At 43.0% G+C, this 22883-nt stretch overlaps 1 protein-coding gene across 18 annotated transcripts in view; it reads left to right on the top strand.

Annotated features, from left to right (window-relative positions):
- CCDC171 (coiled-coil domain containing 171) overlaps positions 1-22883 on the top strand; it is a 445777-nt gene that overhangs the window by 65895 nt on the left and 356999 nt on the right. For all 18 annotated transcript variants that reach the window (XM_054501330.2, XM_054501326.2, XM_054501331.2 and 15 more), the window contains one exon: positions 3976-4122. In XM_054501330.2, the coding sequence (XP_054357305.1) occupies positions 3976-4122 (147 nt within the window). The remainder of the gene's footprint in view (positions 1-3975; positions 4123-22883) is intronic.

Below are 22883 nucleotides of genomic sequence, written 5' to 3'. Positions count from 1 at the left end.
TATGTCTTTAGTGCCGAACAGCCAAGTTGTGAATGCAAAGGAAAAGTTCTTAAAGGAAATAAAAAGCGCTACTTCAGTGAACACGTAAGTGATAAGAGAGCCAGCCATTCTTATTGCTGACATGGAGAAAATTGTAGTGGTCTGGATAGATCAAACCAGCCACAACATTCCCTTAAGCCAAAGCCTAATTTAGAACAAGACCCTAACTCTCTTCAATTTGATGAAGGCTGAGAGAGGTGAGGAATTTGGAGAAGAAAAGTTGGAGGCTAGGAGAGATTGGTTCATGACGTTTAGGAAAATAAGACTTCTACATAACATAAAAATGCAAGGTGAAAGAAGTGCTGGTGTAGAAGCTGCAGCAAGTAATCCCAAAGATCTAGCTAAAATAATCGATGAAGGTGGCTACACTAAACAACAGATTTTCATTGCAGACAAAACAGTCTTCTATTGGAAGGTGTCATCTAGGTGTTTCAGAGCTAGAGAGGAGAAGTCAGTGCCTAGCTTTAATGCTTCAAAGGACAGGATGACTCTCTGGTTAGGGGCTAATATTGCTGGTGAGTTTAAGTTGAAGCCATTGATCATTTACCATTCTCCAAATCCTAGGGCCCTTAAGAATTATGCTACATATACTCTGCCTGTGCTCTATAAATGGGACAACAAAGCCCAGATGACAGCTCATCTCTTTACAGAATATTTAACTGAGTATTTAAGCCCACTGTACCTGCTGCTCAGAAAAAAAAGATTCTTCTCAAAATATTATTGTTCGTTGACAATGCACTTGGTTACTGAAGAACTCTGATGGTTATGTACAAGCAAGTTAATGTTGTTTTCATCCTTGCTAACACAACATCCATTCTGCAGCACATGCATCAATGAAGAATTTTGACTTTCAAGTCTTATTACTTAAGAAATACATTTCATAAGGCTATAGCTGACATAGATAGTGACTCCTCTGATGGATCTAGGCAAATTAAATTGAAAACTTTCTGGAAAGGATTTGCCATTCTAGATGCCCTTAAGACCGTTTGTGATTCATGTGAGGAGGTCAAAATGTCATCATTAACAGGAGTTTGGAGGAAGTTGGTTCCAGTCCTTATGGATAACTTCGGGGGGGGTGGGGGCGAGTTTAGACTTCAGTGGAATAAGTTACTGTAGGTTGGAAATAGCAAGATAACTAGAATTAGAAGTGGAGCCTGAAGATGTGACTGAATTGCTGCAATCTCATGCATTCGTAAAACTTGAATGGGTGAGGAGTTGCTTCTTATAGATGACCAAAGAAAATAGTTTCTTGAGATGGAAACTTTCCTCCTGGATGCTGTGAACATTACTGAAATGACAGCAAAAGATTTAGAATATTACATAAATTTAGTTGCTAAAGCAGCCATAGGGTTTCAGTTTTGAAAGAGGTTCTACTGCTGGTAAAATGCTATCAAGCAGCATTGCATGCTACAGAGAAACCTTTTTGAAGAAAGAGTCAACCAATGTAGCAAACTTCTTTGTTGCCTTATTTTAAGAAACTGCCACTGACCGCCCAGCCTTCAGCCACTACCACCCTCATCAGTCAACAGTCATCAACAAACATTGAGTTAGGACCTTCCACCATTAAAGATGATGACTTTCTGAAGGGCCAGATGATGGTTGGCATTTTTTTTTAGCAATAAAGTATTTTAATTTTATTTATATATTTTTGAGACAGAGTCTTGCTCTGTCGCCCAGGCTGGAGTGCAGTGGCGTGATCTCGACTCACTGCAATCTCTGCTTCTTGGGTTCAAGCGATTCTCCTGCCTCAGCCTCCCGGAGTAGCTGGGATTTCAGACGTGCGCCACCATACCTGGCTATGTTTTGTATTTTTAGTAGAAATTGGGTTTTGCCATGTTGGCCAGGCTTGTCTCGGACTCCTGGGCTCAAGTGATCCGTCCGCCTTGGCCTCCCAAAGTTCTGGGATTACAGGCGTCAGCCGCTGTGCCTGACGTCAATAAAGTATTTTTAAATTAAAATAAATACGTTTTTATATATAATGCTATTGCACACTTAATAGATTACACTATAGTGCAAACATTACTTTTATTTGCAATTTTTTGGAAACCAAAAATTGATGTGACTCACTTTATTGCAATATTTGCTTTATGGCAGTGTTCAGGAACTGAACCAGCCATATCTCTAAGGTATGCCTATATTAAGAAGCCTATTACCTGAAGAAAGTAATTATTAAGAGTTCATGTATAGCCTGCTATAGAATAGTAATCTTATGAATAAGGGGATTCATAAGAATAAGAATAAGGAATTGGAATCTCAGACCAGTCAGAATGGCTATTATTAAAAAGTCAAAAAATAACAGATGCTGGCGGGGTTGTGGAGAAAAGGGAACACTTATGCATTATTGGTGGGAGTGTAAGTTCATTCAACCATTGTGGAAAACAATGTGGCGATTCCTTAAAGAACTAAAAACAGAACTATCTTTTGATCCAGCAATCCCATTTCTGGGTATATACTCAAAGGAAAAGAAATTGTCCTACCACAAAGACACATGGCATGCATATGTTCATTGCAGCACTATTCACAATAGCAAAGACATGGAGTCAACCTAAATGCTTATCAGTGTTAGACTAGATAAAGAAAATGTGGTATATATACACCATTAGATACTATGCAGCCATAAAAAAGAATGAGGTAATATCCTTTGCAGGAACATGGATGGAGCTGGAGGCCATTATCCTTAGCAAACTAACACAGGAACAGAAAACCAAATACCACATGTTCTCACTTCTAAGTGGGAACCAAACAATGAGAACACATGGACACAAAGAGGGGAACAACATACACTGGGTCCTGCCTGAGGGTGGAGAGTGGGAGAAGGAAGAGGATCAGAAAAAATAACTTTGGGTTCTAGGCTTAGTACCTGGGTGATGAAATAATCTGTGCAACACAACCCTGTGACATGAGTTTACCTATATAACAAACCTACACATGTACCCATGAACCTAAAACAAAAGTTAAAAAAATAGAAATAAGAAATTGGAGATATGAAATAAAAATTGAATTTGAAATGTTTCCTCATCTCTTCACTGTGGACTTACGATGCTGGGTGTTTTTCAAACTAGAATCTTTGATAGAGAATTATATTTGATGTTTGCAACATACTCAGATTCTAATGGTATCTTTTGAGTGGCTAGGTATTGTTGGAAGCATATATAAATATTCATGTGTGTTTGTCCATGAATAACATTACTCTGGTGAGGGAAATGTGGGAAAGAGGGCTTTGTTAAAGGCCTTAAATGACAACAGTGAATCTAGATTAGTTACTGTGGAGAATGCTTTTGATATATGTGTTAACTTTATGTTTGAACTTTTTCAATAAAATTCAGCTCCCATTTCTGTGTTTAGTTGGGAAAGGGTATTGAGAGATTTTAGTATAAGACTACCTGAAGTTATTTCTTTTTCAATAGCCAAGCAAAGATTTGAAAGCTTTTTGAAAATCTAAGAGGAAATGAAACACAGCCATCTAGTGGATGCAATTTTAAAAGCTGTAAGCATGTAATTTAAGTACCGTGAGCTCATGTAAGCATTATCAACATTACTAGGCATTCAAGTTAATCATTTCTTATTACACAAAGGGCAATATATATTTAAAAATTTTAATGGGAAAGGGAAACATTATATATGATAGTTGAACTACAGCATTATATAAATACCTTCAGAGGTCAGTTAAACTAATGTAACTTCCTCATATGCTATAACATTTTCCATTGTAATATTAATCAGAGTTTTTGAATTCTAAAACTTCAGTATTGCTTTTTAAACACATGGTCATTCTGAAACATTGATGGAAAATATCTAGGCCTCTATTGCCTATATAAATTAACCTATTATTATGGTTGAAGCACAGATTTAGTTACTCACTGTCTTCTATTGGAGTGACTCTTAGTCATTGATGGCTTATAAACTTTATTGATGCAAAAATGAATTATTTTCCAGGAGCAAGATACTGCTGTGCAAAATATGCATAAGAAAGTAGAAAAATTAGAAACAGAACATATGGACTGCTCTGACCTTTTACGGCGACAAACAAGCGAACTTGAATTTAGCACTCAACGAGAGGAACGCCTTAGAAAAGAATTTGAGGTACATTTTCTCATTCGTTTATAATATATATGCATACAAACTTTCACACACACGTACACACACACACACACACACACACACACATAAAACCCATTCCGTGATTTAAGATTGGAGAGTTTTACTCTGTGATAATATGTAAAACTAATTTTAGGGGCACTTATTTATAATGTATATTTGGCTTCTTTGAAAATTTTTGTATCTGAATATTTTCTGTTTTGCCCTAGTTTAAAAAAATCTGTTCACTTTTGAACAATTAACTGTAATGGAATATTTGGGAAGTTTGAGAGTAATTGTTTACATTATTAGGTTGAGTAAGCAATACAGGAAAAGTTTTGATGTACGTAGGTTCTAAATCATAAAAGTAATATTACATTTTAATTTTGTAATTTGAATCATGTATGGTTTTGTGGAAGGCTTTTCAGATGAGACTTTACTTGGGAAAGGAGCATCAATTTACAGATGAAAAATAGGATTTTTATTCGTGAATGATACTGAAAATAACTTTAATCTTAAATCTAATTGATTTGTTAGTTCATCTTTTTAAAATTTCTCTTTGCTTTGTGGAAAATGAAATATTTAAACAGATAAAGAAGTTTTGTCCTAAACATAATTTGTAATCTTTATTAGGCAAATAAATACTTATGAAGAGTATTTAATAGTAAAGTGCTAGAGTTAACACTTATTAAACTCACTCTGTCACTTAACATTGTTAAGAACAGCAATAAGGATTATAACCTTTGGGAGGGCTTGAGGAGCCAAGATGGCCGAATAGGAACAGCTCCGGTCTGCAGCTCCCAGCGTGAGCGACGCAGAAGACGGGTGATTTCTGCGTTTCCATCGGAGGTACCGTGTTCATCTCACTAGGGAGTGCCAGACAGTGGGCGCAGGTCAGTGGGTGAGTGCACCGTGCGCCAGCCGAAGCAGGAGCAAGACATTGCCTCACTCGGGAAGCGCAAGGGGTCAGGGAGTTCCCTTTCCAGGGGTGACAGACGGCACCTGGAAAATCGGGCCACTCCCACGCGAATACTGTGCTTTTCCGACGGGCTTAGGAAACGGTGCCCCAGGAGAGTATAGCCCGCACCTGGCTCAGAGGGTCCTACGCCCACGGAGTCTCGCTGATTGCTAGCACAGCAGTCTGAGATCAAACAGCAAGTCGGCAGTGAGGCTGGGGGAGGGGCGCCCACCATTGCCCAGGCTCGCTTAGGTAAACAAAGCAGCCTGGAAGCTTGAACTGGGTGGAGCCCACCACAGCTCAAGGAGGCCTGCCTGCCTCTGTAGGCTCCACCTATGGGGGCAGGGCACAGACAAACAAAAAGACAGCAGTAACCTCTGCAGACTTAAATGTCCCTGTCTGACAGCTTTGAGGAGAGCAGTGGTTCTCCCAGCACGCAGCTGGAGATCTGAGAACGGGCAGACTGCCTCCTCAAGTGGGTCCCTGACCCGTGACTCCCGAGCAGCCTAACTGGGAGGCAACCCCCAGCAGGGGCAGACTGACACCTCACACGGCCGGCCAGGTACTCCAACAGACCTGCAGCTGAGGGTCCTGTCTGTTAGAAGGAAAACTAACAGAAAGGACATCCACACCAAAAACCCATCTGTACATCACCATCAGTAGATAAAACCACAAAGATGGGGAAAAAACAGAGCAGAAAAACTGGAAACTCTAAAAAGCAGAGTACCTCTCCTCCTCCAAAGGAACACAGTTCCTCACCAACAACGGGACAAAGCTGGATGGAGAATGACTTTGACGAGCTGAGAGAAGAAGGCTTCAGACGATCAAATTACTCTGAGCTACGGGAGGATATTCAAACCAAAGGCAAAGAAGTTGAAAACTTTGAAAAAACTTTAGAAGAATGTATAACTAGAATAACCAATACAGAGAAGTGCTTAAAGGAGCTGATGGAGCTGAAAACCAAGGCTCGAGAACTACGTGAAGAATGCAGAAGCCTCAGGAGCTGATGCGATCAAATGGAAGAAAGGATATCAGCCCTGGAAGATGAAATGAATGAAATGAAGCGAGAAGGGAAGTTTAGAGAAAAAAGAATAAAAAGAAATGAGCAAAGCCTCCAAGAAATGTGGGACTATGTGAAAAGACCAAATCTACGTCTGATTGGTGTACCTGAAAGTGACAGGGAGAATGGAAACAAGTTGGAAAACACTCTGCAGGATATTATCCAGGAGAACTTCCCCAGTCTAGCAAGGCAGGCCAACATTCAGATTCAGGAAATACAGAGAACGCCACAAAGATACTCCTCGAAAAGAGCAACTCCAAGACACATAATTGTCAGATTCACCAAAGTTGAAATGAAGGAAAAAATGTTAAGGGCAGCCAGAGAGAAAGGTCGGGTTACCATCAAAGGGAAGCCCATCAGACTAACAGCGGATCTCTCGGCAGAAACCCTACAAGCCAGAAGAGACTGGGGGCCAATATTCAACATTCTTAAAGAAAAGAATTTTCAATCCAGAATTTCATATCCAGCCAAACTAAGCTTCATAAGTGAAGGAGAAATAAAATACTTTACAGACAAGCAAATGCTGAGAGATTTTGTCACCACCAGGCCTGCCCTGCAAGAGCTCCTGAAGGAAGCTCTAAACATGGAAAGGAACACCCGGTACCAGCCACTGCAAAATCATGCCAAAATGTAAAGACCATCGAGACTAGGAAGAGACTGCATCAACTAACGAGCAAAATAACCAGCTAACATCATAATGACAGGATCAAATTCACACATAACAATATTAAGTTTAAATGTAAATGGACTAAATGCTCCAATTAAAAGACACAGACTGGCAAATTGGATAAAGAGTCAAGACCCATCAGTGTGCTGTATTCAGGAAACCCATCTCACGTGCAGAGACACACATAGGCTCAAAATAAGAGGATGGAGGAAGATCTACCAAGCAAATGGAAAACAAAGGCAGGGGTTGCAATCCTAGTCTCTGATAAAACAGACTTTAAACCAACAAAGATCAAAAGAGACAAAGAAGGCCATTACATAATGGTAAAGGGATTAATTCAACAAGAAGAGCTAACTATCCTAAATATATATGCACCCAATACAGGAGCACCCAGATTCATAAAGCAAGTCCTGAGTGACCTACAAAGAGACTTAGACTCCCACACATTAATAATGGGAGACTTTAACACCCCACTGTCAACATCAGACAGATCAACGAGACAGAAAGTCAACAAGGATACCCAGGAATTGAACTCAGCTCTGCACCAAGTGGACCTAATAGACATCTACAGAACTCTCCACCCCAAATCAACAGAATATACATTTTTTTCAGCACCATACCACACCTATTCCAAAATTGACCACATACTTGGAAGTAAAGCTCTCCTCAATAAATGTAAAAGAACAGAAATTATAACAAACTATCTCTCAGATCACAGTGCAATCAAGCTAGAACTCAGGATTAAGAATCTCACTCAAAACCGCTCAACTACATGGAAACTGAACAACCTGCTCCTGAATGACTACTGGGTACATAACGAAATGAAGGCAGAAATAAAGATGTTCTTTGAAACCAACGAGAACCAAGACACAACATACCAGAATCTCTGGGATGCATTCAAAGCAGTGTGTAGAGGGAAATTTATAGCACTAAATGCCCACAAGAGAAAGCAGGAAAGATCCAAAATTGATACCCTAACATCACAATTAAAAGAACTAGAAAAGCAAGAGCAAACACATTCAAAAGCTAGCAGAAGGGAAGAAATAACTAAGATCAGAGCAGAACTGAAGGAAATAGAGACACAAAAAACCCTTCAAAAAATTAATGAATCCAGGAGCTGGTTTTTTGAAAGGATCAACAAAATTGATAGACCGCTAGCAAGATTAATAAAGAAAAAAAGAGAGAAGAATCAAATAGATGCAATAAAAAATGATAAAGGGGATATCACCACTGATCCCACAGAAATACAAACTACCATCAGAGAATATTACAAACACCTCTACGCAAATAAACTAGAAGATCTAGAAGAAATGGATAAATTCCTCAACACATACACCCTGCCAAGACTAAACCAGGAAGAAGTTGAATCTCTGAATAGACCAATAACAGGCTCTGAAATTGAGGCAATAATCAATAGCTTACCAACCAAAAAAAGTCCAGTACCAGATGGGTTCACAGCCGAATTCTACCAGAGGTACAAGGAGGAACTGGTACCATTCCTTCTGAAACTATTCCAATCAATAGAAAAAGAGGGAATCCTCCCTAACTCATTTTATGAGGCCAGCATCATCCTGATACCAAAGCCTGGCAGAGACACAACAAAAAAAGAGAATTTTAGACCAATATCCTTGATGAACATTGATGCAAAAATCCTCAATAAAATACTGGCAAACAGAATCCAGCAGCACATCAAAAAGCTTATCCACCATGATCAAGTTGGCTTCATCCCTGGGATGCAAGGCTGGTTCAATATATGCAAATCAATAAATGTAATGCAGCATATAAACAGAACCAAAGACAAAAACCACATGATTATCTCAATAGATGCAGAAAAGGCCTTTGACAAAATTCAACAACCCTTCATGCTAAAAACTCTCAATAAATTAGGTATTGATGGGACATATCTCAATATAATAAGAGCTATCTATGACAAACTCACAGCCAATATCATACTGAATGGGCAAAAACTGGAAGCATTCCCTTTGAAAACTGGCACAAGACAGGGATGCCCTCTCTCACCACTTCTATTCAACATAGTGTTGGAAGTTCTGGCCAGGGCAATTAGGCAGGAGAAGGAAATAAAGGGTATTCAATTAGGAAAAGAGGAAGTCAAATTGTCCCTGTTTGCAGATGACATGATTGTATATCTAGAAAACCCCATTGTCTCAGCCCAAAATCTCCTTAAGCTGATAAGCAACTTCAGCAAAGTCTCAGGATACAAAATCAATGTGCAAAAATCACGAGCATTCTTATACACCAATAACAGACAAACAGAGAGCCAAATCATGAGTGAACTCCCATTCACAATTGCTTCAAAGAGAATAAAATACCTAGGAATCCAACTTACAAGGGAAGTGAAGGACCTCTTCAAGGAGAACTACAAACCACTGCTCAAGGAAATAAAAGAGGATACAAACAAATGGAAGAACATTCCATGCTCATGGGTAGGAAGAATCAATATCGTGAAAATGGCCATCCTTCCCAAAGTAATTTACAGATTCAATGCCATCCCCATCAAGCTACCAATGACTTTCTTCACAGAATTGGAAAAAACTACTTTAAAGTTCATATGGAACCAAAAAAGAGCCCGCATCGCCAAGTCAATCCTAAGCCAAAAGAACAAAGCTGGAGACATCACACTACCTGACTTCAAACTATACTACAAGGCTACAGTAACCAAAACAGCATGGTACTGGTACCAAAACAGAGATATAGATCAATGGAACAGAACAGAGCCGTCAGAAATAATGCCACATATCTACAACTATCTGATCTTTGACCAACCTGAGAAAAACAAGAAATGGGGAAAGGATTCCCTATTTAATAAATGGTGCTGGGAAAACTGGCTAGCCATATGTAGAAAGCTGAAACTGGATCCCTTCCTTACACCTTATACAAAAATCAATTCAAGATGGATTAAAGACTTAAATGTTAGACCTAAAACCATAAAAACCCTAGAAGAAAACGTAGGCATTACCATTCAGGACATAGGCATGGGCAAGGACTTCATGTCTAAAACACCAAAAGCAATGGCCACAAAAGCCAAAATTGACAAATGGGATCTAATTAAACTAAAGAGCTCCTGCACAGCAAAAGAAACTACCATCAGGGCTCCCTCTCCCTCTCCCTCTCTCTTTCCCTCTCCCTCTCCCCCTCCCCGTCCCCGTCCCCCTCCCCGTCCCCCTCCCCCTCCCCCTCCCCCTCTCCCTTCTTTGGTCTCCGTCTCCTTGTTTTTTCGGTCTCCCTCTGTTGCCGAAGCTGGACTGTGCTGCCGTGATCTCGGCTCGCTGCAACCTCCCTGCCTTGGGCTCCTGTGACTCTCCTGCCTCGGCCTGCCAAGTGCCTGGGATTGCAGATGTGCACCGCCACGCCTGAATGGTTTTTGTGTTTTTGGTGGAGACAGGGTTTCGCCGTGTTGCCTGGGCTGGTCTCCAGCTCCTGGCCTCGAGTGATCTGCCTGCCTCGGCCTCCCCAGGTGCTGGGATTGCAGACGGAGTCTCGCTTACTCAATGCTCAGTGGTGCTCAGGCTGGAGTGCAGTGGCGTGATCTCGGCTCGCTACAACCTCCACCTACCGGCCTCCTGCCTTGGCCTCTTAAAGTGCTAAGATTACAGCCTCTGCCCCGCCGCCACCCAGTCTAGGAAGTGAGGAGCGTCTCTGCCTGGCCGCCCATCGTCTGGGATGTGAGGAGCCCCTCTGCCCGGCCGCCCCATCTGGGAAGTGAGGAGCGCCTCTGCCCGGCCGCCATCCCATATGGGAAGTGAGGAACATCTCTGCCCGGCTGCCCATCGTCTGGGATGTGAGGAGCGCCTCTGCCCGGCTGCTCCGTCTGGGAAGTGAGGAGCGCCTCTGCCCAGTCGCCCAACATCTGGGAAGTGAGGAGCGCCTCTGCCCGGCCGCCCCGTCTGGGAGGTGAGGAGCGCCTCTGCCTGGCTGCCCCGTCTGGGAAGTGAGGAGCGCCTCTGCCCGGCCGTCCCCTCTGGGAGGTGAGGAGTGCCTCTGCTCAGCTGCCACCCCGTCTGGGAGGAAGTGAGGAGCACCTCTGCCCGGCTGCCCCGTCTGGGAGATGAGGAGCACCTCTGCCCTGCCGCCCCGTCTGGGAGATGAGGAGCACCTCTGCCCGGCTGCCCTGTCTGGGAGATGAGGTGCACCTCTGCCCTGCTGCCCCGTCTGGGAGATGAGGAGCACCTCTGCCCGGCCGCCCCGTCTGGGAGGTGAGGAGCGCCTCTGCCTGGCCGCCACCCCGTATGGGAAGTGAGGAGCGCCTCTGCCCGGCCGCCCCGTCTGTGAAGTAAGGAGCACCTCTGCCTGGCCGCCGCATCTGGGAGGTGAGGGGTGCCTCTGCCCGGCTGCCACCCCGTCTGGGAGGAAGTGGGGAGCACCTCTGCCCGGCTGCCCCGTCTGGGAGATGAGGAGCACCTCTGCCTGGCCGCCCCATCTGGGAGGTGAGGAGCGCCTCTGCCTGGCCGCCACCCCGTCTGGGAGGAAGTGAGGAGCGCCTCTGCCCGGCTGCCCCATCTGGGAAGTGAGGAGCGCCTCTGCCTGGCCGCCACCCCATATGGGAAGTGAGGAGCACCTCTGCCTGGCCACCCCGTCTGGGAGGTGAGGAGTGCCTCTGCCCAGCCGCCATCCCGTCTGGGAGGAAATGAGGAGCACCTCTGCCCAGCTGCCCCGTCTGGGAGATGAGGAGCACCTCTGCCCGGCCGCCCCGTCTGGGAGGTGAGGAGCGCCTCTGCCTGGCCGCCACCCCGTCTGGGAGGAAGTGAGGAGCGCCTCTGCCCGGCTGCCCCATCTGGGAAGTGAGGAGGGCCTCTGCCTGGCCGCCACCCCGTATGGGAAGTGAGGAGCGCCTGTGCCTGGCCACCCCGTCTGGGAGGTGAGAAGCGCCTCTGCCCGGCCGCCCCGTCTGGGAGGTGAGGAGCGCCTCTGCCCAGCCGCCACCCCGTCTGGGAGGAAGTGAGGAGCACCTCTGCCCGGCCGCCCCTTCTGGGAAGTGAGGAGCGCCTCTGCCCGGCCACCCTGTCTGGGAAGTGAGGAGTGCCTCTGCCTGGCCGCCACCCCGTCTGGGAGGAAGTGAGGAGCGCCTCTGCCTGGCTGCCCCATCTGGGAAGTGAGGAGCGCCTCTGCGCAGCCGCCACACCGTCTGGGAAGTGAGGAGCGCCTCTGCCTGGCCGCCCCGTCTGGGAGGTGAGGAGCGCCACTGCCCGGCCGCCCAGTCTGGGAAGTGAGGAGTGCCTCTGCCCGGCTGCCCTGTCTGGGAGGTGAGGAGCACCTCTGCCTGGCCACCACCCCGTCTGGGAGGAAGTGAGGAGCATCTCTGCCCGGCCGCCCCGTCTGGGAAGTGAGGAGCGCCTCTGCCCGGCCACCCGGTCTGGGAAGTGAGGAGCGCCTCTGCCCGGCCGCCCCCTCTGGGAAGTGAGGAGCGCCTCTGCCCGGCCGCCCCGTCTGGGAGGTGAGGAGCGCCTCTGCCTGGCTGCCACCCCGTCTGGGAGGAAGTGAGGAGTGTCTCTGCCCGGCCACCCTGTCTGGGAAGTGAGGAGCGCCTCTGCCCGGCCGCCCCGTCTGGGAGGTGAGGAGCGCCTCTGCCTGGCTGCCACCCCGTCTGGGAGGAAGTGAGGAGTGTCTCTGCCCGGCCACCCTGTCTGGGAAGTGAGGAGCGCCTCTGCCCGGCGGCCCCATCTGGGAAGTGAGGAGCGCCTCTGCCCGGCCGCCCTGTCTGGGAGGTGAGGAGCGCCTCTGCCCGGCTGCCCTGTCTGGGAGGTGTACCCAACAGCTCCGAAGAGACAGCGACCATCGGGAGCGGGCCATGAGGACGATGGTGGTTTTGTTGAAAAGAAGGGGGGGAAGTGTGGGGAAAGGAGGGAGAGATCAGATTGTTGCTGTGTCTGTGTAGAAAGAGGTGGGCATAGGAGACTCCATTTTGTTCTGACTAGGAGAAATTCTTCTGCCTTGGGATGCTGTTGATCTATGGCCTTTCCCCCAGCCCTGTGCTCTCTGAAACATGTGCTGTGTCAACTCAGGGTTAAATGGATTAAGGGCGGTGCAAGACGTGCTTTGTTAAACAGATGCTTGAAGGCAGCATGCTCTTTAAGAGTCATCACCACTCCCTAATCTCAAGTGCCCAGGGGCACAAACACTGCAGAAGGCCGCAGGGACCTCTGCCTAGGAAAACCAGAGACCTTTGTTCATGTGTTAATCTGCTGACCTTCTCTCCACTATCATCCTATGACCCTGCCATATCCCCCTCTCCGAGAAACACCCAAGAATGATCAATAAATACTTCATAAATACAAAAAAAAAAAAAAAAAAAAAAAAGAAACTACCATCAGAGTGAACAGGCAACCTACAAAATGGGAGAAAATTTTCGCAACCTACTCATCTGACAAAGGGCTAATATCCAGAATCTACAATGAACTCAAACAAATTTACAAGAAAAAAACAAACAACCCCATCAAAAAGTGGGCGAAGGACATGAACAGACATTTCTCAAAAGAAGACATTTATGCAGCCAAAAAACACATGAAAAAATGCTCACCATCACTGGCCATCAGAGAAATGCAAATCAAAACCACAATGAGATACCATCTCACACCAGTTAGAATGGCAATCATTAAAAAGTCAGGAAACAACAGGTGCTGGAGAGGATGTGGAGAAATAGGAACACTTTTACACTGTTGGTGGGACTGTAAACTAGTTCAACCATTGTGGAAGTCAGTGTGGCGATTCCTCAGGGATCTAGAACTAGAAATTCCATTCGACCCAGCCATCCCATTACTGGGTATATACCCAAAGGACTATAAATCATGCTGCTGTAAAGACACATGCACACGTATGTTTATTGCGGCATTATTCACAATAGCAAAGACTTGGAACCAACCCAAATGTCCAACAATGACAGACTGGATTAAGAAAATGTGGCACATATACACCATGGAATACTATGCAGCCATAAAAAATGATGAGTTCATGTCCTTTGTAGGGACATGGATGAAATTGGAAATCATCATTCTCAGTAAACTATCGCAAGAACAAAAAACCAAACACCGCATATTCTCACTCATAGGTGGGAATTGAACAATGAGAACACATGGACACAGGAAGGGGAACATCACACTTCGGGGACTGCTGTGAAGTGGGGGTAGCGGGCAGGGATAGCATTGGGAGATATAGCTAATGCTGGATGACGAGTTAGTGGGTGCAGTGCACCAGCATGGCACATGTATACATATGTAACTTACCTGGACATTGCGCACATGTACCATAAAACCTAAAGTATAATAATTAAAAAAAAAAAAAACTTTTGGAAGGAAGGAAGTGTGATTCCTAATATTTTTAGATGATGTGTAAATAAAATGAATAGTAAAATCAACCTTAAAATTATTGACACTAGTAAAAACATTTAATAAGGAGGCTAGACAGAAAATAATGTATGACAATTTTTTTAAATTAATTTGTTTTTTATTATACTTTAAGTTCTAGGGTACATGTGCACAACATTCAGGCTTGTTACATATGTATACATGTGCCATGTTGGTGTGCTGCACCCATTAACTCATCATTTACATTAGGTATATCTCCTAATGCTATCCCTCTCCCCTCCCCCACCCCATGACAGGCCCCAGTGTGTGATGTTCCCCATCCTGTGTCCAAGTGTTCTCATTGTTCAGTTCCCACCTATGAGTGAGAACATGCGGTGTTTGGTTTTATGTCCTTGCGATAGTTTGCTCAGAATGATGGTTTCCAGCTTCATCCATGTCCCTACAGAGGACATGAACTCATCATTTTTTATGGCTGCATAGTATTCCATGGTGTATATGTGCCACATTTTCTTAATCCAGTCTATCATTGTTGGACATTTGGGTTGGTTCCAAGTCTTTTCTATTGTGAATAGTGCCACAATAAACATACGTGTGCATGTCTTTATAGTAGCATGATTTATAATCCTTTGGGTATATGCCCAGTAATGGGATGGCTGGGTCAAACGGTATTTCTAGTTCTAGATCCTTGAGGAATCGCCACACTGTCTTCCACAATGGTTAAACTAGTTTACACTCCCACCAAAAGTGTCAACACTCCTACCAAAAGTGTTCCTATTTCTTCACATCCTCTCCAGCACCTGTTGTTTCTTGACTTTTTAATGATCGCCATTCTAACTGGTGTGAGATGGTATCTCATTGTGGTTTTGATTTGCATTTCTTTGATGGCCAGTGATGATGAGCATTTTTTCATGTGTCTTTTGGCTGCATAAATGTCTTCTTTTGAGAAGTGTCTGTTCATATCCTTTGCCCACTTTTTGATGGAGTTGTTTGATTTTTTCTTGTAAATTTGTTTAAGTTCTTTGTAGATTCTGGATATTAGCCCTTTGTCAGATGGGTAGATTGTAAAAATCTTTTCCCTATTATAGATTGCCTGTTCACTCTGATGGTAGTTTCTTTTGCTGTGCAGGAGCTCTTTAGTTTAATTAGATCCTATTTGTCAATTTTGGCTTTTGTTGCCATTGCTTTTGGTGTTTTAGTCATGAAGTCCTTGCCCATGCCTATGTCCTGAATGGTATTGCCTAGATTTTCTTCTAGGGTTTTTATGATTTTAGGTCTAACATTTAAGTCTGTAATCCATCTTGAATTGATTTTTGTGTAAGGTTTAAGGAAGGGATCCAGTTTCAGCTTTCTACATATGGCTAGCCAGTTTTCCCAACACCATTTATTAAACAGGGAGTCCTTTCCCCATTTCTTGTTTTTGTCAGGTTTGTCAAAGATCAGATGGTTGTAGATGTGTGCCATTATTTCTGAGGGCTCTGTTCTGTTTCATTGGTCTATATCTCTGTTTTCGTACCAGTACTACCAGTACTATGCTGTTTTTGTTACTGTAGCCTTGTAGTATAGTTTGAAGTCAGGTAACGTAATGCCTCTAGCTTTGTTCTTTTTGCTTAGGATTGTCTTGGCAATGAGGGCTCTGTTTTGATTGCATATGAAACTTAAAGTAGTTTTTTTCCAATTCTGTGAAGAAAGTCATTGGTAGCTTGATGGGGATGGCATTGAATTTATAAATTACCTTGGACAGTATGGCCATTTTCATGATATTGATTCTTCCTACCCATGAGCATGGAATGTTCTTCCATTTGTTTGTGTCCTCTTTTATTTTGTTGAGCAGTGGTTTGTAGCTCTCCTTGAAGAGGTCCTTCACATCCCTTGTAAGTTGGATTGCTAGGTATTTTATTCTCTTTGTAGCCACCATGAATGGGAGTTCCACTCATGATTTGGCTCTCTGTTTGTCTGTTGTTGGTGTATACGAATGCTTGTGATTTTTGCCCATTGATTTTGTATCCTGAGACTTTGCTGAAGTTGCTTATCAGTTTAAGGAGATTTTGGGCTGAGACGATGGGGTTTTCTAAATATACAATCATGTCATCTGCAAACAGGGACAATTTGACTTCCTCTTTTCCTAATTGAATACTCTTTATTTCTTTTCCTGCCTGATTGCCCTGGCCAGAACTTCCAACACTATGTTGAATAGGAGTGGTGAGAGAAGGCATCCCTGTTTTGTGCCAGTTTTCAAAGGGAATGCGTCCAGTTTTTGCCCATTCAGTATGATATTGGCTGTGGGTTTGTCATAAAGAGCTCTTATTATTTTGAGATACGTCCCATCAATACCTAGTTTATTGAGAGTTTTTAGCATGAAGGGCTGTTGAATTTTGTCAAAGGCCTTTTCTGCATCTATTGAGATAATCATGTGGTTTTTGTCGTTGGGTCTGTTTATATAATATATTACTTTTATTGATTTGTGTATGTTGAACCAGCTTTGCATCCCAGGGATGAAGCCCACTTGATCATGGTGGATAAGCTTTTTGATGTGCTGCTGGATTTGGTTTGCCAGTATTTTATTGAGGATTTTTGTGTCGATGTTCATCAGGGATATTGGTCTAAAATTCTGTTTTTTTTTGTTGTGTCTCTGCCAGGCTTGGGTATCAGGATGATGCTGGCCTCATAAAATGAGTTAGGGAGAGTTCCCTCTTTTTCTATTGATTGAAATAGTTTCAGAAGGAATGGTACCAGCTCCTCTTTGTACCTCTGGTAGAATTTGGCTGTGAATCCATCTGGTCCTGGAGATTTTTTGGTTGGTAGGCTATTAATTACTGCCTCAGTTTTAGAGCCTGTTATTGGTCTATTTTGGGATTCAACTTCTTCCTGGTTTAGTCTTGGGAGGGTGTATGTGTCCAGGAATTTATCCATTTCTTCTAGATTTTCTAGTTTATTTGTATAGAGGTGTTTATGGTATTCTCTGATGGTAGTTTGTATTTCTGTGGGATTGGTGGTGATATCCCCTTTATCATTTTTTATTGCATCTATTTGATTCTTCTCTCTTTTCTTCTTTATAAGTCTTGCCAGCAGTCTGTGAATTTTGTTGATCTTTTCCAAAAACCAGCTCCTGGATTCATTGATTTTTTTCAAGGGTTTTTTGTGTCTGTATCTCTTTTAGTTCTGCTCTGATCTTAATTATTTCTTGCCTTCTGCTAGCTTTTGAATGTGTTTGCTCTTGCTTCTCTAGTTCTTTTAATTGTGATGTTATGGTGTCAATTTTAGATCTTTCCTGTTTTCTCTTGTGGGCATTTAGTGCTATAAATTTCCCTCTACACACTGCTTTGAATATGTCCCAGAGATTCTGGTATGTTGTGTCTTTGTTCTCATTGGTTTCAAAGAACATCTTTATTTCTGTCTTCATTTTGTTATGTACCCAGTAGTCATTCAGGAGCAGGTTGTTTAGTTTCCATGTAATTGAGCGGTTTTGAGTGAGTTTCTGAATCCTGAGTTCTAGTTTGAATGCACTGTGGTCTGAGAGACAGTTTGTTGTAATTTCTGTTCTTTTATATTTGCTGAGGAGTGCTTTACTTCCAACTATGTGGTCAATTTTGGAATAAGTGTGATGTGGTGCTGTGAAGAATGTATTTTCTGTTGATTTGGGGTGGAGAGTTCTGTAGATGTCTATTAGGTCTGCTTGGTGCAGAGCTGAGTTCAAGTCCTGGATATCCTTGTTAACTTTCTCTCTAGTTGATCTGTCTAATGTTGACAGTGGAGTGTTAAATTCTCCCATTATTATTGTGTAGGAGTCTAACTCTCTTTGTACGTCTCTAAGAGCTTGCTTTATGAATCTGGGTGCTCCTGTATTGGGTGCATATATATTTAGGATAGTTAGCTCTTCTTGTTGAATTGATCCCTTTACCATTATGTGATGGCCTTCTTTGTCTCTTTTGATCTTTGTTGGTTTAAAGTCAGTTTTATCAGAGACTAGGAGTGCAACCCCTGCTTTTTTTGTTTTCCATTTGCTTGATAGATCTTCCTCCATCCCTTTATTTTGAGCCTGGGTGTGTCTCTGCACATGAGGTGGGTCTACTGAATACAGCACACCAATGGGCCTTGACTCTTTCTCCAATTTGCCAGTCTGTGTCTTTTAATTGGAGCATTTAGCCCATTTATATTTAAGGTTACTATTTTTATGTGTGAATTTGATCCCGTCATGACGATGTTAGCTGGTTATTTTGCTCGTTAGTTGATGCAGTTTCTTCCTAGCATTGATGGTCTTTACAATTTGGCATATTTTTGCAGTCGCTGGTACTGGTTGTTCCTTTCCATGTTTAGTGGTTCTTTCAGGAGCTCTTGTAAGGCAGACCTGGTGGTGACAAAATCTCTCAGCATTTGCTTGTCTGTAAAGTATTTTATTTCTCCTTCACTTATGAAGCTTAGTTTGGCTAGATAAGAAATTCTTGGTTGAATATTCTTTTCTTTAAGCATGTTGAATATTGGCCCCCACTCTCTTCTGGCTTGCAGAGTTCTGCCGAGTGATCTGCTGTTAGTCTGATGGGCTTTCCTTTGTGGGTAACCTGACCTTTTTCTCTGGCTGCCCTTGACATTTTTTCCTTCATTTCAACTTTGGTGAATCTGCCAATTATGTTTCTTGGAGTTGCTCTTCTCGAGGAGTATCTTTGTGGCGTTCTCTGTATTTCCTGAATTTGAATGTTGGCCTGCCTTGCTAGGTTGGGGAAGCTCTCCTGGATAATATCCTGCAGAGTGTTTTCCAACTTGGTTCCATTCTCCCCATCACTTTCAGGTGCACCAATCAGACGTAGATTTGGTCTTTTCACATAGTCCCATTTTTCTTGGAGGCTTTGTTCGTTTCTTTTTACCTTTTTTCTCTAAACTCCTCTTCTCACTTCATTTCATTCATTTGATCTTCAATCACTGATACCCTTTCTTCCACTTGTTCAAATCAGCTACTGAAGCTTGTGCATGCATCACATAGTTCTCATGGCATGGTTTTCAGCTCCATCAGTTCTTTTAAGTTCTTCTTTTTGCTGTTTATTCTAGTTAGCCATGCGTCTAATCTTTTTTCAAGGTTTTTAGCTTCTTTGCGATGGGTTCGAACATCCTCCTTTAGCTCGGAAAAGTTTGTTATTACTGATCGTCTGAAGCCTTCTTCTCTCAACTTGTCAAAGTCATTCTCCGTCTAGCTTTGTTCCATTGCTGGTGAGGAACTGTGTTCCTTTGGAGAGGAGGGGTTCTGATTTTCAGAATTTTCAGCTTTTCTCCTCTGGTTTCTCCCCATCTTTGTGGTTTTATCTACCTTTGGTCTTTGTTGATAATGACATACAGATGGGGTTTTGGTGTGGACGTCCTTTTTGTTTGTTAGTTTTCCTTCTAACAGTCAGGACCCTCAGCTGCAGATCTGTTGGGAGTTTGCTGGAGGTCCACTCCAGACCCTTTTTGCCTGGGTATCACCAGCGGAGGCTGCAGAACAGCAAGTATTGCAGAATGGCAAATGTTGCTACCTGCTCCTTCCTCTGGAAGCTTTGTCTCAGAGGGACACCTGGTTGTATGAGGTGTCAGTCGGCTCCTACTGGGAGGTCAGGGACTCACTTGAGGAGGCAGTCTGTCCTTTCTCAGATCTCAAACTCTGTGCTGGGAGAACCACTACTCTCTTCAGAGCTGTCAGACAGGGTCGTTTAAGTCTGCAGAAGTTTCTGCTGCCTTTTGTTCAGCTATGCCCTGCCCCCAGAGATGGAGTCTACAGAGGCAGGCAGGCCTCTTTGAGCTGCGGTGGGCTCTACCCAGTTCAAGCTTCCCAGCTGCTTTGTTTATCTACTCAAGCCTCAGCAATGGTGGGTGCCCCTCCCCCAGTCTTGCTGCTGCCTTGCAGTTGGATCTCAGGCTGCTGTGCTAGCAGTGAGTGAGGCTCTGTGGGCATGGGACCCTCTGAGCCAGGTGCGGGATATAATCTCCTGGTGTGCCGTTTGCTAAGACTGTTGGAAAAGCGCAGTATTAGGGTGGAGTGTCCTGATTTTCCAGGTACCATCTGTCACAGCTTCCCTTGGCTAGGAAAGGGAATTCCCCAACCCCTTGCACTTCCCGCGTGAGGCGATGCCCTGCTCTGCTTTGGCTCATGCTCTGTGGGCTGCATCTACTGTCCAACAAGCCCCAGTGAGATGAACTTGGTACCTCAGTTGGAAATGCAGAAATCACCTGTCTTCTGTGTCGCTCACGCTGGGAGCTGTAGACTGGAGCTGTTCCTATTCATCCATCTTGGAACCTCCCCAACGTATGACAATTATGTTTATATTCTTACATACCAGCAATAATCAGATAATATAATACTGAAAGATTTTCTTTACCACAGTAACAAAATACGAATAAAATTAACAAATACATCAAAGTTACAAAATTTAACTGAAGGTCTTAAAAGAACATGGTGCGATATTATAGGAACACTTAACACTGTAAACATATACATATTCCCTAGATTATATTATGGATTAAAGCAGTTCCAAGCCAAAATTCCATGGAATTATTTTGGGAAATAGAGTCTAAAATTCATGCAGAATACTAAAGTAACCAGGTGAGAGTATCTAAAATATTTTGATATGAGTAATAGGTAGTTTTTTTTTTTTCTACCAGAATACATATTATAAAGCTTCAGCAGGGCATCAATTGTCATTCTTTGGTTGCATTGCAACAGAGACCAACTTTGGTTAACTTAAACAGGGACTTCAGTATGGGAATCATATTCACAGAATCAGAAGGAAGGCTGAGGATTCAAGCTGAGCAAGCATATGGTTCACAGAGTCTCTTCAGAGGCCTTGGGAGCAGAATTGATGCCTGAAGTTGGGGTGAACTGGCACCAGTTATTTTCATTTTTATAACTGTGTTGAGGATTCAAATCCCAGGTAGAGGACGTTTGGTTGAAAGAGGTAATTCACCCCCAATAAATCCCTCCCAATTCTACCAAAATTAAAACCCCAAAAAAGAGTTATTGTAAGGAGTCCAGTATGCTGGTAACCAAAAAGTACAATAACTCTAAGACCAGACTGTATTAGTACTGTATTAGAATTAATATAGATATAGATATAGATATAGATATATGGGAGGAGATTATTAGGGAAACTGGTTTGTGCAGTTATGGAGGCTAAAAGTCATGACAGGCCATCTGTAAACTGGAGACTCTGGGATGCCAGTAGCATGGCTTAGTTCAAGTCTGAAAAACTCAGAACCAGGGGAGTCAGTGGTGTAATTTTCAGCCTGAGGTAGAAGGCTTGAGAACCCTGGGTGCCACTGGTGTAAGACCTGGAGCCTTAAGGCCAGAGATACTTGAGTTCTGATGTCCAAGGACAGGAGGAGGAGAGTGTCTGTGCTCCAGGGGAGAGAGGTGAGGAAAGAAGGAGAGAGAGAGGAGGAGAGAGAGGAAGAGGTGGGAAGATAGAAGGGGAGAGAGAGTGAGAGAAAATTATTTTCTCTCCTTTTTTGTTCTATCCTGGCCCCCAACCAATTGGATGGTGCTTGCCTATGTTAAGGGCAGATCTTCCCCACTAAGTTCACCAGCCCAGATGCCAGTCTTCTCTGGAAACACCCTCACAGATACACCCAGAAGTAATGGAAAGAATGCCTTATCAGTTCTCTAGGTATTCCTTAATCTAGTCAGATTGATACCTAAAATTAACTGTTGCTACAGACTTTTAACGAAACTGAATTGAAAAGCCAGGAGTAGGCTTGTAGATATTATATAACAATTTAACATATTAAGGTATCTTTTTTAATCAGTAAGGATAGGAAATATTATTCCAGTGACCTAGAGGGCCCCCGCCGTCCACCCCCTCGAGTTGTCCTGCCTTTCTGGACTGCACCAGTGTACATTTTACATGTATTGATTGATGTCTTATGTCTCCCTAAAATGTATAAAACCAAGCTATAGCCTGACACCTACATGGCACATGTTCTCAGGATCTCCTGGGGCTGTCATAGGCCACTGGTCACTCATATTTGGCTTACAATAAATCTCTTCAAATATTTTACAGAGTTTGACTCTTTTTGTTGACAGTATTAGGGTAGATGTAATTGGGCTGAATGTAGATTTTTAGGTTGAAAGTCATTTTCTCTTAGAATTCGAAGGCCTTGTCTCACTGGTTTCTATTTTCTTCTGTTGTTATTGTGAGGCCTGATGCTATTCTGTTTTGTATTCTTTGTTTGTGATCCTTTTCTCACTCTCTTCCTCTCCGAAAATGTTCTTGATCCGCTTTTTTTAAGAAAATATTTTCATTATGGAAAACTTTAAATATATTTAAAAGTAGACAGAATAATATAATGAACCTGTTATTCATCACCAGCTTCAACAGTGATCAATTTATGAACAATCTTGTATCATTATACGCCTGCTTACTTTTCCTCATCCCATATTATACTGAAACAAATCTCTAGCCATCATATCACTTTAACCTTAATTTTTTATTGATTTCCAAAAATAAAGGGTCTTTTATTTAAAGTTGCATTATCAATATCACACATAAATTGTTTAATGATAATTACTGAATATAGTCAAGTAACCAGGCATTATTCAAATTTTAAATTGTCTCATAAATGGCATAAATGTTGTGTATGTTTACAGTTTGATTCTGAATCTCAATTAGGTCTACATATCTATATGTCTCTTAAGTCTCTTTTAATCTACAAGTTCTCCATCTATATCTTTCTTTTCTTCCTTATAGTATGTTTTTGAACACACCAAATTATCTGTGCTATACAGTTCCCCCTGGTTGTGAAATT

This window comes from Pongo pygmaeus, chromosome 13 (assembly GCF_028885625.2).
Source record: "Pongo pygmaeus isolate AG05252 chromosome 13, NHGRI_mPonPyg2-v2.0_pri, whole genome shotgun sequence".
Lineage (NCBI taxonomy): Eukaryota > Metazoa > Chordata > Mammalia > Primates > Hominidae > Pongo > Pongo pygmaeus.
This window is presented reverse-complemented; position numbering and strand designations above follow the sequence as displayed.